Below are 17,242 nucleotides of genomic sequence, written 5' to 3' on the forward strand. Positions count from 1 at the left end.
TCAACAATAACAAACCACCAAGGTGTTAATGCATTTTAAGAATGTAATGTATCCAGGTTAAGTTGTAAAGTTCAGTAGAGCAGGAGTATTTAGATAGCCACCTCATGCAACAACTGCGTGCATCACCTTGGCACAGTCATAAACCATGCATTGTGGGCAAGAATTAAGTGGATGCTCCTGGCACTATGTTACCCAGAAAGACAACTGTGTAGTAAATAAAGGGCTGCATTATCCTTTACTGGACACAGACCAGAAGAAGAGTACAATTAAGACTTACCTCCTATGCAAAACTTGTAAAACTTTAATACTTGTTAATTCACCTCTAAACACTTACACACACTTAGCATGAATACACTTCAATGAAAATGGCAAACTAGTGTTTTCAGCCTCTGATGAGCAAAGAGTAAGAGGCCTGAGAAATCACAGTACATTTACAGAAGAAAAAAATATTTGCAACTTCAAGTTATTCAACAGGTAACACAGTTTTGTAAATACTGTGGCATAACTACAGCAGTTAAATCACCTAATAAATTTAAAGATACCGCCACCTCAATGTGTCTACAGCAGACAATGACAACCTCAACTTTTTAATATAATTGCTAGAAGTATCTCTGTTCTCAAATAGTAACTACAGACAGTTTGCTAAGGCTGTGTGTGTCACCCCCGCCCCCACAGCAGTGGTACATTAAAATGTGGATTAGACATTTAGTAATAATTAGCACTAAGTTGAGGTAACAGCTAAGAAAAACAGTAGCACCAGCATACTGTTGACTAATTGGCATTTGCTTATCAGACCAGAAAAAGCAGATACTGGTTTATTATCTTAGTTTTCATTTGGGCAATGGTATTAATTAGAAAACTTCAGTTGGGAAAATCCCTACATTAAAGGAGATACTACCTCCAAACCCTTCAAGATGCCAGTCTTAGTAGTCTCGTTAGTCATTTTAAGACACATGTACAATTTCTACAGTTTGGGAACTAAATTCACTGTTACCTCCAAAGCTGCCTCAATGTGTTTTCTACTGTAAGCGGAAGAAATAAATATTTAACTGAAAAATACAATGTACATGGTAGAGAAGACTCAAAGGAAAGCATTACTAATTCCACTACTGAATTTCAGTTTGGGTGGCAGGGAGGAAAGAGGTGATTTAAATAACAAGGTTCTAGAACATATAGTACAACTGGTAGCTCTCAAGTTAATCTCTGGTTTAATACTCATGTTACACAATTTCTACATAGGTTGTTTGGTTTATCCCCCCTCAGGAATTGACAGACCTATGCTCTCAGGTGTCTGCTTTACTAGACTGCTATTCAACAAATTCTGGAGGTGTCTCTTCCACACAGGTTACCAGAATGACCTCTTTTCTTCTGCTCTTTCCCAGGTGCGTTTCAGAAGATACACTGCAGCATGGAGTCCCCCTACATTCACCCACACGGTCTGACCTTTGCGCCAGATGTGTCCCATTCGTGACAAGGCCTACAATCCAAAAAAACAGCCAGAGTGGTGGCAGCTTCAAGATAAGGTAGTATGGGTGCATTTGCTTTAGAAATGATTTTTCATTATTCTAAATCACATCTGATGGCAATGTCAAATGACTCTTCAGGTTCAAAACTGCGTTTAAAAGTTACTAATTATTGCTCTAAAAATAGATAATCTTCTGTAATGAAGTGACCTTACAATTTTTTTCTCAATATATTTTCATGGGTTTGATTTTCTCTCACAGAACGTACCTTGGCAAAGCATTTCTTGTCCTGTGTAAGCAGCACAGCCCTGCCTGTCCCCGGCGTGCAGATCCGCCCCATCTCCATAAGGCAGGCTGGGTAGAGGTCCCAGTTCTTCTTCTTAGACCCTATCCTGCAAAGCAAATTAAGATCCCCTCTGTGATCACTGAAAAATAGTTAACTCCTGTTGGTCTTTCAGACATGGATTAGTTCATTCAGGACCACATTTACTAATGATTTCAACCTGAATTTTCAATATAGACAATAATACTTCTTAATTAGGTGCAGTTAAGTAACTAAGTAGAGAGAACCCTAACCCCTGGCAGGCAGGCCCCGGCAGTAGCAACAGTTAAGTGCAGTAATTTTACCAGTGGTACCTCACCTCTTTCCAAATGGCATGTCTGTCACGATAACGTCCACAGAACCAGTCCGCAAAGGGAGATTGCAAATGTCCCACTGAATGATGTCTAAGGGTATGCCCAAGGAAGTACTGCTGCAAGTGCAAAGATGTTTATCTCAGGCATGGTTTTCTGAGAATATTTTTAAATTGAGGAGGGCTATAACGTTAGCAAAAGAATAAACAGGGAAATATGAATGAGATAGTCAAATGCAGCAGTGCAAAATGGATTTCTTCACATCTAGTACTACGGGAAAAGAAAATCACGTGTACTCTTCTCACCTTTCTTTATTTTCCTTTTTCTTTAGTAAAGAACAGATGTTATTTGCTGCTCTCTTTACCGCTTGTGGGTTGTTATCACCAGCAATATGATAGCAGCTAGGCCATTCAGTAGCTCCCTGGGGGAAAATATTGATAATAAGCAACATTAGCATCAACATTGCTTAATTTTTAAAAAAACACCAAAGCAAACAAGCAGAAGAATTACTCAGATATGACAGAATACAACAAAGCAACTGGAAGCGGACATAAATGATTTTAAACTTCTGTAACAGGTATCTGTTATAGCTGTTAAGCATCATAAAAGCTCAAAATACTTTTGGATTCAGTTTCTTCCTGCTACAGCTCTGGGAGGGAAAATGAGGTCGTTTAGAAAAAATGCACTTGTACCTGTTTAAGAGTTCGTGAGATACTTTTGGAGTTGGCTATTCAGCTATTACAAAAAAAACTTACACATATTATTCAGTTGCAGATACTATCAAGTTTTATTAAGTTAAAAAATAAAGGAAGAATCACCTCTATTGGTATTGCACCCGTACCACACATGGGATCAACTATGATATCTGTTGGCTGTGGATCACAGAGTCTGAGGAACAGAAAAAAAGATGTGGTGAGAACAGTCCTAAAACCGTGAATTTCTCTAAGGAAGGAAAACTGAACTACCCTTCTAATGGAACAACTTCTATGTCATTATATTTTCCGTTCATTAATTAGCATTTTATAAGCAGCAATACAGTGCAATACTTTCAAGAATGTGAAACTGAAAACTGGCTAATGGATCACAGTAAACGTTTACTTTACTAAGCTAGAAAGCATCCACTGCTAATTACAAAGCACACTGTTTCAGCAATTATGCCTTTTTTTTTCTTTTTAAGAATTAACAGAAATGGCTTTTGAGGAAGCAGTGGGGGGGGATAAAGGATCTAATTTCTGAAACAAAATGACTCATTAACAGAGTAATGTAAAACTATGCAAATGCACTGACCTAAGCATGCCATAAGCGAGAGTTGAACGAAGAGTTGTGGGTCCAAAATGTGTAATGTTTCTTCTGTGCAGACTCTCTTCAGTTAAGGCAATGCCCACAACTACTTCATTGTTGTGAATATTCAGAAGAACCTAAAAAAGAACTTGAGTGCTAAATTTCAGTAGTAACAGCAGTTTTCCATAGTACACCTGGTAAATAACTGTGAGAATCTTAGGCAGTAATTTAAAAAAGAAGAGGAAATACGTATAAAACAGCATTCTTGGAAGAAAAGCAATGCACCATTTGTAATGGCAACAGTGGGCAAAGTCCAGGAGAGTGGTCACACGTTTTCTCATTCACACAGCAGCTTTTACACAAGACTCCTAGAAGTGCTATAACCATTGGGCTGACTTTTTAGAGGTTTTGTTTTTTAAGTATGGGGGAGAAGTCGGCTAAGTCCTGCAAGTCACAGTGAAGCATTTGCAAAGCAGCAATAAAAATTACATTCTTGGTCCCCTCCACCATATTAATTTGAAAGGTGAACATACTGTTATAGGACAGTGGGCCAGCCCTTAAAAGACCTGCAAGAAAAAGTTAGTTTTTCTGCCTCTCCGAAACGGTGGTCGCACACCATCGCTCGACCATGTCTCTTGGACGTCCTTTCCAACTCTCTGCTTTCCTTGGGATAAGAAATAAACGCCGGGCAGTTAATGTTAACCCTTTTAGTCCCCTTCAACCACAAAACTACAGCTTCTAGATGGAATATCTTCTGTTAACTCACACCAATATAAAACAGTGGATCAAGCAAAGATGCAATGAAGGTAAATGCAAAGCAGAAGGCACCTACAGTATATTTAAATATGAACGAGATCAAACGCTATAGGTAACACTCAGTACCACAGCTTTTGCTGAAGTTGAGGGAGAGGGGAAGGCGTCTGAGCACCAGCTCAGCTGTACTGGGTTTAGTGATGTTAATCAGTTAACCCGAGGAGAAGACAACTGTGTTTGCAGAGCGAGAGGGGGACCTGAGGAAGAGGAGGGGTGTGCACACAGGCCATGAAAGAGGGTATGATTGTGCATAGCCAAAGCACTAGCAAGTGGTGGGATCTGCCGCCACTGTGATTTCAGCGTTACCAACTTTTACTTCCAGAGTCATCTTTTGAAGGCATTTTGGAGGTCTCTAAGCATCAGAATTAAGAACTAAGAATTTTTACAATAGAAATGTAGGTATTGCTAAGTCACAACACTATACCTCTACATCAAAGTTAGTCATGTCAGCTTTCCACTGGAAGTGCTCCTGCACAGCTCCACCGAAGTCTCTCGCAGCCTCGTTGGACGTGAAGCTGTGCTTGTCTCCTGCTCTACTGCATGTAACACGGAACCTCACCACCTTCACCTCTCCTTCACCTGGCTTACCATCACCAGCCATGGGCTCACCCCCAGAACCCGCCTGCAATTCGTCTTTAGCATCTGACTGTTCATTGTCCTCCTCCTCCTCCTCCCCCGCATTTTGGGATGCCACTCCTTGTGTCTTTTCCGTATCCTGGCTGCTAGCGGGTTCTACCCCTGCAGCGTTTTGGGCACAGTCCTCCTGTTTACTGGCATCTGTTTGATCTGTTCCCTCCTCTTCTCCATCGTCATTCAGCTTCTCTTTGCTTGCAGTACTCTGCAGACTAGGCTTTTTGCGTTTTATCTTTTTCTTTTTTAAGCTGTTGTTCAGCTCCCAAACTTTCAATGGATCGGTCCAAGGCAGGTTTTTAACCAAATCTTCCAAATCCTTTAGAGCATCCTCCTTTAAAAGACAAAAAATAGTTGTGCTTTGAAGTCATTCCCTCCCTTTAAAAGCTATCCTTTTTTAAGTCTCTTGAATTAGTTTCCTAAACACGTAACCCAAAATTTCTGTGTAATTTTTGCCATAACTGATTTGCGCTTTACATCACAGGGCCCAAAGTATTTCATCACTTATCGTGTCAGAAACAGCTAACATTAAGTGACCGAAGTGATGCTGTGCTGTTCTAAGTGTGACCTACATGCGTGGCATCACTGTCATCTTAGATTTTGCCTATGCAACATATATAACTGAAGAAATTATGTTGGACAACACAACCACACTTCCATTTTACGTGCCAGCAAAGAGGAACTGGGATAACGCCACAAATAAAATAAAAACCCCTTGTTCATGAAACAGAATATTTTCTGAAACTAGTCTTAAATTAAAAAACCCACGACACTCCAGAACCCAGAACTAATTGAAAAATGAGAAGTAACTCACCTTGTTTTCTTTAAATTGATAGTCTTTGAACTCCTGAACAACAACAAATAAATTATCCACTGACCTCAGACGATGGACCTAGAAGAAATGAGAAACCATGGTGTCGTGCCACTAGCCATGTACGTCTAGGGGATTTGTGCATTGTAATTAGAGCTTTGTCATCTTGCAGCTGGATTTACACCACCACATTTTTCCACGTTTTTTGTTTATACGGGGTTATCGGTTCACGTGCGAAGCCAGAAGGAAGCGTTCTTTGCACTGATTTAAGCGCCCCATCTTTGACTTCACCTACCCCTCAACCCCAAATCTGCACACAGCTCTGGAACCCCAGACGGCCAGGGCAGAACTCCTAACGAACGCCTTTAACCGAACGTACGTCGCTCACGGTGGGCAGGACCCTGTCCCTGGCATTAAAGCCTCCGCGGGGCGAGGCCCAGCAGAGCCGTCCGGCGCGGCCGGACCGACCACCACAGCGGGCACGGCCGCCCCGGCGGAGCGGGCCACGGCAGCGGGAGCCGCGGCGGGCCGGGGCCGCCGCCCGGGGCAGGGGGAGCGGGGCGGGCAGCCCGCACGGACCTGCGGCAGGCTCCGGGCCGGGACCTCGAAGTAGATCTTCCCCCGGTCCCTGCTGATCCTGGAGGCCGAGCCCAGCTTCTCCTGCACCTCCTCGGCCGCCGTTTGCTCGAACCCGGTGGGCACGGTGGCACCGATAACGGCCGCGAGCTCCGCGCCCTCCTCAGCCGGGCCCGCGGCCGTACCGGCCCCAGCTCCGTCGGCCGCCTCCGCCATGCCCCGCCACCGAGGACACACCGGCTAACGGTGACCGCCGGGCCGGGACCTCCCGCCGCCCGACCGGCCCCTTCCGCTTCCGGGCCGGGCGTCGCGCCCGCGCACTGGCGGCAGCGCCCCCTGGCGCTGCCGCCAGTGTGCGGGCGCGGCGTCCGGCGAGGAGGATGTTTCGCCCGCCGCCTGAGGAGACCGGCGGCAGTGCGGGTGAAGCAGCGGTGGCCTGCGCCCGTCGCCCAGGGAACAGTATTGCTGCCGGGAAGGGGCAGGTGTTCGTCCGGGTGGGCAGGGAAAACGTGCAGGGGAGGCAGGAAGGAGCCGTGAAGGCCGTGGGGTCCGTTCAAGTTTCTGCTCCTTTTTTTTTCCTTTTTTTTTTTTCCTTCTTATAAAAAGTACTGAATTTCCTTGATCTTCCAGCTGTTGTCCTTGGCGTGTTTGCAGCGCTAGAATTGATTTTTAAATAAAACACTACCTGCAAAATGTTTTGGTTTTTTTTCAGGAGACACAGAAGGAAAGAGACAGGCTGCCCTAAATATCTTATGGCCATGACTGTGTCAGTATGGCAGAGCATGAACTGTGTGAAGCCACAGAGGCACTGTTCTCCCTTGTCCTCCTCTCTTCTTTAAATCTCCTAGTCTTTACCTTTTCCCAGCATTGGATTTATAAATGTAAACACAACTTGTCCCTGCAGCTTGGTCTTCCGCAGTTGCAGCGTGCACTGGCAACAGCACTGTTTTCGTTTTCCCACCTAGGTTCTGATTCCGCTGTGACGCTTTAATAACAAGCAGGGTGCCTGAAGCACTGCTCTTGCCATTAAACCTAAAGCATCGCTTTGCTTTTCATGAGAAGCGTGCGTGTGAGTGTGTGTCAGAGAGGGAAGGTGTGGGTTTTATTCCATTGGTTTATTTTTACCTTGTGATTCAAGTATGAAAGTATAGAATTAAAACTGTGGAATTTGGGTCATAAACATACTGGAGAAAGTTTCTGTGAAATGGCTCCTCTGATGAGAACTTAAAAATAAGCTGAAGCAGAGAGAACCTCTTGGGCACATTTGCATCTTCTTCTAAACCATAGCTGACACCCTGCAATGTGGGGACAGCACTGCGATACGGGGTGTGACGGTGGCTGCACAAACTGCATATTCCCATGCGGTGTGTCCCTGCCGACTGCTGGTGTAGCCCGGGACACTACGCCTTTAGCGCAGTATTTTCTACGTTGTCGATAACGTCGGTGTGGTTTGCTGGCTAGCGCAATACAGAGCGTGCCACTGATGGGCTCCGTGCCTGCAGAGCAGCATGGACACGGCACCGCAGCACTGAACTGGTCAGTGCCTCTCCTGGCAGCAGCAGGGAACCCAAGTGGGCCAGGTCCCAGGGTCTGTGTCTTGCTGCTCACATTGATTTTACAGATTTTGCTTAGCTCTGTGCTGCCACAATGCCTATAGCAAGGGAGAGCTTCATGATTCAAGTGGGATAACGTACTTGCTTGGCTCGGCTTGCTGAGCTACTTTCAATAGCAGAACTGTCAGCATATTTTGTTGAAGGTGTTTGCCAGACACGTGAGTTCTGTATGTCTGGCCTATCAGCTGCAGGTCTGACCTTTCTCAGTTGGTCTCAGATTGAAAGGTGAGAACCGGTAATCAGCCTGTGATGCTTCAGCTCTTGACACCTGTCCAAGCACCACTCGCAGAATTATTTCCTGCCAGTGGCCAAATCCCACAGTAGCTGAAGACATCTGTTTGTCTAAAACCCATGCAAGACTGTTTCTTAGAATAATACCACACTTTGCTTGCAGCTTTCCTCCTGAAAACTCCTGAAGTGCTCTGTAAATGTAAGGCTGAAACATCTTTCAGTTTAAACAGGTGGAGATGTTCCCTTTATGAATTGCAGATGCAAAACCAGCACCATGTGGCACAATGTGTGACAGTGGGTATAAGGAGAAATTTTCGCCTAAGGATTCAGGACAAACCCTCCTATGTGGGAGGCACATGGGCAGCGCAGTACATGTAACTGCCTTAATACTTTTGTTAAGATCTTATCCTGAGAAGGGTCCCGTATGGGGAATTAGAGGGCAGTCCTCCCATGTGATCTGAGAGGTGCAGACTCAGCCCGTGAGTGTCTGAATGTCCTTGGCTGCCACCAAAATCACTGCATTTGTTGAACCCTCACAAGAATTTTGCAGTTGCTTTCAGTGGGAATGTGGGGAGGCACTGTGGTGACAGCATCTGCTCAGCACTTCATGGGACAGAAGAGAGCTGATCCTGGCAAAACTCAGAACGGTTTCTGTGGAATCAAAGTATTTTAATTCTCATTCTTTGATCAGCCCTTGGTTATAGAAAGCTCCTGTATATTTCAAAGCCTTCTCAAATGACTGAGATAAACCTCCCTGGTTTTCAACTGTGTATTATCTCATTTCTATCTCTTTCTGTAGAAGCAGACCATAGATATGTTGGTAGTTGGTGCTGCATAAATATGTAAGCTGGGACATAGTGTTGCAAATGTAGGTGGAAAAAGGAACTCTTGCTGTGCCATTCTGTGGGAGTCAGTGTGCGTTGTCAGACTGGTAGTATCACACGTATTCTCATTTATCCAAACAGCCAATATATTTTTTCCATTTAGACAATATCGGACCTGTGTTTTGGTAGGAGAGAAAAAATTACAAACTGTCTTCAAGTCAAAACCAGAGTTGTATTTTCATGTCCATTATGAACCCCCTTTCCCAGAGCTGGGAAATGGAATTGGCTTCCAGAAGAAGAAACGTTCAGTGAAAGCAAGAAGGTACCTGCTGGGTAGATCTGTTGGACTCGTTTACAGACAACAGCAGTTCCTGGTGAGCTGGCAGCATCGATTTCATGGCTGGTTTAGTACATACCTGAAGAAGAACATTGCTGACCGTTCCTCTGGAAGGTTTTGTACGCCGGGTGAATTGGGTCTGTCCATTTGGAAGGCACGCTTCAGACAGCAGGCTGCATCCCTGAGGATACAGTGGTTTTCTTCACTCTTGCTCTTCAGGGTTAAATCAACAGAGTGATGGAAATAGCAATCATCCATCTAAAAAAAGTGTCCTAATATTATCCTGGAGTAAGTTATTTGTCTCATTGGCACATAACTGAAGAACATTTACAATAAACTGAACTTACTAAAAGCAATAATTTATCCTATGATTGGGACTATAAGATGAATATAAAAGAAGAATAACCTGGATTTTGCATTGTCCTGTACCTCAGAATAGGCATACGACTGTGCACAGCAGCTGTATGGTTAGTTTGCCACTGACTTGCTCTGTGACTTTGGAAGAGTCACTTAAGCATAATTTGCAAATTTGTTTTAAAAGAGCATGGTTTGGACCTCTATATGACGAATTGAGGTTTTCTTTTAATTTTTGTTACTAGCTTTCCACATGAGAAGATTCTGCATTTCTGGCTTTTTTGGGTGTTCAGGGTTTTTTGAAGGTGACCTGTTAGACAACTGGACGAATTCTTTCAGTTCATACCTAAATAAGGCAGCTCAGGTGACAAATCTTTCAGAAATGTATGATTTTCCAAAAATGTTGTTTGACTACAGATAACGAAGCAAGCAAACAAACAAAAACCCCAAGAACCTCAAACAACTCAGCCAAGTACTTTCCTATCTCAAAAGTTCTGTTGCCACTTTCGGACTGGTTTTGTACCACCATTCCCCTATTTTGCAGGGATCAGAGTTTTCTCCAGAAAGTCTCTGGAGTCCCTTGGTCAGCAGTCCTGAATTTCAAAAGTAAAAATTAAGCAAATGAATCCTTGGTTGGCTGTAGGACAATGGCAGAAGGATGCACTGTGCACTGTAGCAAGTCAAGTTGCAGCAAAAACCATGGGGCTGGGGGAGTTTGTAGCACGGAGTGTGACGGATTGAAATGGCTGTGTGTTTGCAAGCCGCTGTCAGTCAGACAGCTTGCAAGAGCAGGTTGCTCTCTGTGCCGGTGGTGAGGGGCTGGCACGGTCCAGTGTACACTTGGAGCAGTTTGAAATTTCAGTGCCGGCCTTCTAGTGTGCTGGACCAAGAGCCTGCTCTTGAGACCAGGAGTGCTGGGCAGTGAGGCAGACAGAGCGATGGTCTGGGGAATTGAGACCTCGTGGCTTTTCTTCCTCACACGAGGCTGGTAGAGCATTGGGCTGGGAGGCAGAACTGGTAAGCCATTCGTCAGCAGCATTCTTCATGGAGTCAGTTAATTTTTCTCGAGTTTTACTATTTCCATCTGTGGGAGAGAAAGATAATATGGTAGAGTGTTTGGGAATCTCCAGCTGAAGTATAGAGTAATGTTATTTTGAAATCCAGAGATCAGAAGAGGGGTGAATTGGCAACTTAATGGTTACTGGATGGGGAAGAATTAGTCAGTATTTATTGTACCACTGGTGAGCCCTGCGCCTTAGTCAGAAGAGGTGTGAACTGAGGCTAGCAGGTGATAAGCCAAGTTAACAACTTAAAGTGAGAAATTGTATTGCAAACCCTTATTTCTGGAGGTATTTTGTTAACAAGGGGATCGTCCCACCTTTCCTGTCCCCAGCAGATTTTGCACATAAACAAATAAGCCACAATTAGCAACTTCTGTATGGGCAGCACGGGTGGTTGCAGAGCTGCGTGTTCTGGAAAGTCAGATGAGTGATAAGGGGATACAAGAATGAGAAGCTCATACTACAAAACGTAAAAGATGTGCTTAAAATGTCAGACTGATCAAGCCATTCAGAACTGTGCCGCGTACACCTCGGCCCAGAGAAACCGAGGTTTGTCCTCTGTAAGGTTTGTTAAATGAAAACTCTGCTGAGGGAGCCTCATCTAGCAAGAAACTTCATGTGCATATAGGACTTTGCACCACTAACAGTTTCATGAAAGCAGTGAAAGGTGTTCAAAGATCTTGCTTAATTTGGACCAGAGTAACTGAAATTAACTTCTTTGATTGGTTTAATTAATTTGGTAGGGCATAAACAATTTTAGAGATGGCACTGAATTTCCAATAAGGAAGTGCAAAGTTTTGTCTGCACCTGCCTTGCCTGGAGAAACTGCTTATACTGACTTCATTTCAGAGCTGTAGAATTAATTTGGTGTGAGCCGGTACAGTTTGTCTTGCAGTAACAGGGATGTGTTGTGTAAATCCCATCCAGCACTTGGTTTTGCAAGGGTTAAAGTTCTTTGAGCAAGGAAGTATGTTTTCTTCCAAATCAGTCCCTCAACATAGAGCTGCAAAGCCTGTGCCTCCTAAGACGTATCTAAGGAGGAGCCAAGTCTTCCTGGAGAGAAAAATACAAGTGGGGCTCCTCGGAGCAGCCCAGCTTTTAAGAAAGCATTAAGGAGTGCTGGGATCTCTAAATATTCGAGGCCATCATGGAAAAGCTGGAGGATAGGACAATCTAATATCCATGGTATATCATCCTAAGAAATCCGCATCAAAGAAAACCTTTAAAGTGAGACAGCTGATCTTTTTCAGTGTCTGGATTTTGCTTCAGACCATCGCAACTTTTGGTTTGGACTGAAAAACATCACAATTAATCCAAATTAAACATCACAATTAATTCAAATCATTAGCATCAGCCTTCATAGCAAAGTCCCATGTAAACTGCCACATGTCACTCCAGATGTGGTCGTTCAGTCAAGCAAAAGCCTGTTTACATTAATGATGTGCAGCCAGCGCTTCTCTGATGTCTTTTGTCCAAAGATCTCCTGGGCTTGGTGTCATAGCAGCAGCGAGTGAGTGTTGGGTCTGCCAAAGTGATCTGGGTGTCGCTCAGTTTTCATGGCTCTGGGTTCACCTGTCCCTGAGTCCCGTTGTGCTCTTGGAGGCTGTTGGGAAGGATGAAGCAGTCAGGGTTTTCAGGGTCCTGCCTGTGGAGAGCCTGGAGTGCCTGGTGGAAAAAAACAAGCATCCTTGGTTCCAGACATACTGCACCTAACTTCGTTAGCAGAGGAACTGTTATCTTCACTCATTTATTTGAGGTAGTTCATGGAGACTTTGTGAGTTAAACCTCAGGGCCAATGGAGTCGGTTACCTGAAGCGTCCTTGAATGGAAAGAAGCATTTCAACCATCCTAGAAATGGTTCTTTTGCTGAGAGGGAACCACAGTAACAATGCCAGTTAGACAGTGAGGAAGGAAAACACAAACAGATTAGAAGGACTGATTTCAGGTAGGATTAGCACTCTCAAAACAGTCAGCACTCTTGTCTTTCTGGGAATTACCAGATAGCTGCAAATGACTTTTTTGTGTCCTGCGGAAGCAGCATGGTAATCAGCACTGCTAGCACTAGCACCACGCTGCTGCATTTATTCGGTGCTGTAGTAGGAGCTGTGTAGATCTTATCTGGATTTAGTACAAATCTATTCTGCGTGGGTTTTTTCCTCCAACTTGGTGCTGCATGAGACCTTTTTTGTTTCTGGCAAATCACAAATATGTAACATTTCCCAGCTGTGTCTCTGTCCTTGTATTAGCATGCCACGCTGCAGGACAGAGCAGGATTATCTCTCGGTTGTGGTGACAAAACATTTTAGATCCAAATTCATGAACAGCAAAAACACAGTTCCACACATTTTCTTGTGGATATGAAGAAAATCACACATTTATGTAAGAATGACTGACTTTCTATATTCTGCTTATTTAGCCATAGCTCTTTTAAAATACATCTGAAAATAGTACAGTGAATTAATTTCTGGGATAACCTCATTGGCTTCACTAGATATGTTTGAGGCTCATCTCAAGGCAATCCTGGGTTCACTGTGGTAATCAAAATCAGAAGAAACTCAAGAAATAGTAGTCTTTTGCTCTGTTTATATCTCTTCCTACATTCATAAAGCATTCACTCTCTGGTGAGCTATCTTAGATCTCCATATCAGAGATCATATCAGCTTACCTTTAATGAAAACTAATGCAGTGCGCACCACCAGTGAGCCCTATATATAGGTCTTGCACATGGACAGGAAATTACTGCACTGTGTGTGTGGCTGTTAAGAGAAATGCCAACAAAATGAATAGTCATATAACGCTGAATGTTACTAAAAATGGGTTCCCAAGGTATTCCAGACTTGTGCAGATTTTTATAGACCATTGCTCCATTGGAGCAGAGGTGGTTGAAAAGCTGTACTCACAGGTAACTGGAGCCTGAAGCTTTATTTGAGGATGAATGAGTGAGATCCCATTATTATTAAGTTTTCCTTTGATTTTGAATGAATATCTATTTTAGAAAATTAAATTATTTGAAAAGCACATTCAGGAAAAGAGTTGCCTGTTATTTCAGCTAATACAGATCTGGATTGCATTTTTTGCTTCTGGCAAAAAATAAACCTTCCTTCAGGGGAGATTTAGATTGATGATTAGGAAAAAATTCTTCACTGAAAGGGTTGTCAGTCCCTGGAACAGGCTGCCCAGGGAGGTGGTGGAGTCACCATCCCTGGACGTATTTAAAAGACGTGTAGATGTGGTGTTTAGGGACATGTTTTAGTGGTGGGCTGGGCAGTGCTGGGGTAACGGTTGGACTTGGTGATCTTAAGGGTCTTTTCTAACCTAAATGATTCAATGATTCTGTGATCCCATGAAATGGATTGGGCTGGTCTTTTGTTCAGAGAAGAGCAGGGCAGTGGTAACTCCCAGCTCCAGCAACCTGGTCTCAAATTCTTGAGCTACCATTTTCCTTCTCTGTGAATGTGTGCAAGGCAGTTGTTAGGCATCCAAATCCAGTTATTAGGTGCCTCCAGTAACTGAGAAGTCTTGCCTAATCTTGTAGGTACCTAAAAGGTACAGATACCTAAATTTCTGTCAGCAGACATCAACACAACTGTTGAATTCCTGAAGCTGTTCATCAGTTCATGCCCAAGGCCTGGGAGGATTCTCAGACAAGACCTTCTCTTTCTCCAACTTGCCCATGGAGACTGATCCAGAGATATCAATCTCTTACTTAAATCAAAGCGTACCTCCCCTCCACCCCAACCCCTACCAAAAGAAAGATATTGAGACCTTTTGTGGTTAGCTTTATGGGCTGTCTTTTGTCTTGTCAATCAAGAGAAGAGGAAGAGGGTCTGTCAAAGCTCCTTTCCACATGACCTGGAGAAGTCTTGTCTTTGGGTGCCCTCGCTGTTTGTTCCAGCCTTGGGGGAGGGTTAAGCCTCTGCTGCTGCAGTTACTTCTCTGGGTGTCGGTGCTTACCGGACCATTGACTGGTCTTGGAGCCCAGGTGCTTCCCTGGGACAGAGCTGACCTGGATTCCAGCTCTACTCCAAACCTGGCAGAGGAGCATGGTGTGCTCCAGCCAGTGGGGAAAGCCATTTTTCTGCAGGAAAAGGTAATTTGTCTTACGTGCCACAGGCCGGGCGGGGACTTTCAAATGAAAACTCAGAAGTGTCTAACTGCTTTAGGGCTCAACCCATACCTCCCCTCTCTGCACTTCCTGCTGCTAGCTTAGGTTTAGGTGGCTTTCTAGGTCCCTTTTTGAGTATTTAATTATTCCCCTCCATTGTGGCACTGTGAAGGAGCCTGTCTGCACGCCCCTGTCTGAACTGTGGATCCCCCTGGCAGCAAAGCACTTACACCGTACCCTGTAATAAAGCAACCCACTTAAAGCCCAAATTCCAGTGATTTTCAGAGTGTTGAGTTCCAGTGTGATTGCACACTGTAAATGGAGTTTAGCCTCTTAAGCCATTTAGACATATTTGAAAATATTATCCTCTCTGTCGTAGTGCTCCACCTCTAAAATGTCTCACATAGCACACCTCTACCTCAGGAGTTTTGAGAAGCGATTCAGTGAAACTATGAGGCGGGCAAATACTGTGGTAAATAAATAAACAAACACTCAATGAGAAAGAGAGCAAAGAGGTGTTTGAACCCTGAGTAGCCCAGAGATGCCAGACACCCTGATAAAACTCTACAAACAAGCCAGTGGCCACCCATGGCTGGCGTTTAGAGCAAGGCAGTGTGTGTGTCTTCTGTAAAGGTCTGTGATTTCCACATGCCCTACCTTTCTGTGCAGTCTGAAGCTAAACCTGCATCACTGGCACCTCATTTGATCGACACTTGGAGCGTTTACCTTGTATTAAATCCCGGTGTGCCAGGAGATGTGTGCCCCAGGCAGAGGCACTGCAGGGCCATCCCTGTGCCCCTGCGGTGGTCTGACACCTCGGGAGGTACTGGGGTCCTATCCCTGGGACGTGGCACTCCTCGGCGCTCAGGGAGCTGTTCATCCACCGCTCCCTAGAGTCCGCAATTATGCTAATGTGACAGCCATCAGATGATAATTGCTTCACTTCTTCATCACTAAAGATCTGATGATTAGCAGGTGAGGGCCTGCTGAGATGAATTCAGCTTTGCAGGAGGAAGGACGCTTCCTACTCCCCTTATGGAAAATTACACTAGCTGATAATAGGGCTGGATTTAATTGGATCAGGCTTGTTTTCTTGGGAATGGAAAGCAAAATAATACCAGTTAGGCAAGCAATTTCAGAAATGAAATGGGGTTTGATCAGTGGTTTCAAATGTAATTTAGTAGATTTCGTTTCCTAAAAGTTAATGCCAAACACTATGTTCTGCTTCCCAGCAGTTTTTCCTCTCTTCCTACGGCAGGCAGCCTGCATGCTCTCTGGCCGTAAACCTGTCCCCAGTGAAGGATCTGAGCTGCTCTGGCTGTTGGTTTGTGGGCTCAGTCCTCAACAAGCCCCAGAATTTAGAAGAACTTGGAGAAGGTGAGTTTGATTTCCAGCGCTACCAAATCCATCTCTGAGGACTTGTAACCACGGGCCTCAGAGAGATAATTTTCTGGAGGACAGAGTATATATCTGTGGCTTCAGATTTGTTCTCTTGAAGCCATATGTGATGTCTCACAGGGCTGTCCACTGACTCCAGAGGGTGCTTTTTAAAAATATATTTATGTTTTAACAGCTTGAAGCTATTAAATAGGTAGAGTGAGCTGGGCTTTTCATTGTTTCAAAGCAACACCTACACCGGTCCGTTACTGACATCAGAAATTGGCACAGCGTGTTCCTTGTCAAACCACTTAATTGGGGCTTTTGCTAGCTAGCTGGAAAGTAGGCTTTGACTTAGCCTGATGCTGGAAGGACAATTCAAGGCATGGGTGTAAAAGAATAGGTTCTTCCAGTTTGTAAGCTGACAGAATAGATCCCTTAGCCATTTATTTTTATGGGGATCCTTTGTGATACTGAGAATGAGAACTGTGTGGGATCTTGTAGACAAAAATCAAGCTCCTTCACTACTGAGAGGAGATGTTGATATATTTTACAACTGTGTGGGTTTGGCATACTACCTTAAAAACAATGTAAAATTCTTTGAACTTCGCTTTTAAGGACGGAGCCATTTTTGTGACTTTTGGTCAGGTCTGTTACATGAAGCTGCACTCCGTAATTCCTGCATCCAGCCTGTATCTTCTGTTTGCCTATAGCTTAGTTTTGAAAAAGTTACCTTCACATAAAACCATCAACTGGTAGAGAATCCTTCATGTGCAAGTTAAACTGCTCCCATGATTAATTATTCTTACTGGTTTTTTTTTACAAGGACTCAGTATTTTATAGGTCTGTTAAATACAGTGCGTGCCCGATACTACTTTCCAAAGCTTTGGAGCAGAGTTCTGTCTTGTATCTTGCTGGTCAGAGTCTAAGTTGTTTCCTTGATGGGCGATTTTACATAAAAAGGAGAATGTTCCAGCCAGACAAGCTACCCCCTGGATTAAGACTGCAGAATTCCTTATACTGGATCAGGTTATTGTCCCTGATAAATTAGATCTTCTATACAGAGGAATATCTGAAACAGCAGAATGTTTGTTCTCATTCCGCATATGAATATATCGCCAGGCCCTGACATG

The 17,242-nt window shown here is 44.1% G+C and overlaps 1 protein-coding gene across 1 annotated transcript; it reads right to left on the reverse strand.

Moving 5' to 3' along the window:
• Nucleotides 1-278: 278 nt before the first annotated feature.
• Nucleotides 279-6,517, reverse strand: THUMPD3 (THUMP domain containing 3). Its single transcript, XM_054838581.1, has 9 exons — nt 6,211-6,517; nt 5,635-5,712; nt 4,615-5,154; nt 3,384-3,514; nt 2,915-2,984; nt 2,402-2,517; nt 2,105-2,215; nt 1,732-1,855; nt 279-1,477 (listed from the first exon to the last, which is right to left on the reverse strand). The coding sequence occupies exons 1-9, from the start codon at nt 6,421-6,423 to the stop codon at nt 1,346-1,348; spliced, it is 1,515 nt and encodes a 504-aa protein (XP_054694556.1). The 5' UTR covers nt 6,424-6,517; the 3' UTR covers nt 279-1,345.
• Between the last annotated feature and the right edge of the window lie 10,725 nt (nt 6,518-17,242).

The sequence above is a fragment of the Grus americana genome, chromosome 11 (genome assembly GCF_028858705.1).
Source record: "Grus americana isolate bGruAme1 chromosome 11, bGruAme1.mat, whole genome shotgun sequence".
NCBI classification, from domain to species: Eukaryota; Metazoa; Chordata; class Aves; order Gruiformes; family Gruidae; genus Grus; species Grus americana.

What these genes read in the sequence shown, in the direction of transcription:
- THUMPD3 (XM_054838581.1), bottom strand. Translation starts at nt 6,423, where the DNA reads ATGGCGGAGGCGGCCGACGGAGCTGGGGCCGGTACGGCCGCGGGCCCG. An exon ending in TGACTAACTTTGATGTAGAG is followed by an intron (nt 3,515 to 4,614) that starts GTATAGTGTTGT and finishes GTTCTTTTTTAG; the next exon opens with GTTCTTCTGAATATTCACAA. An exon ending in GACATGCCATTTGGAAAGAG is followed by an intron (nt 1,856 to 2,104) that starts GTGAGGTACCAC and finishes TTTGCTTTGCAG; the next exon opens with GATAGGGTCTAAGAAGAAGA.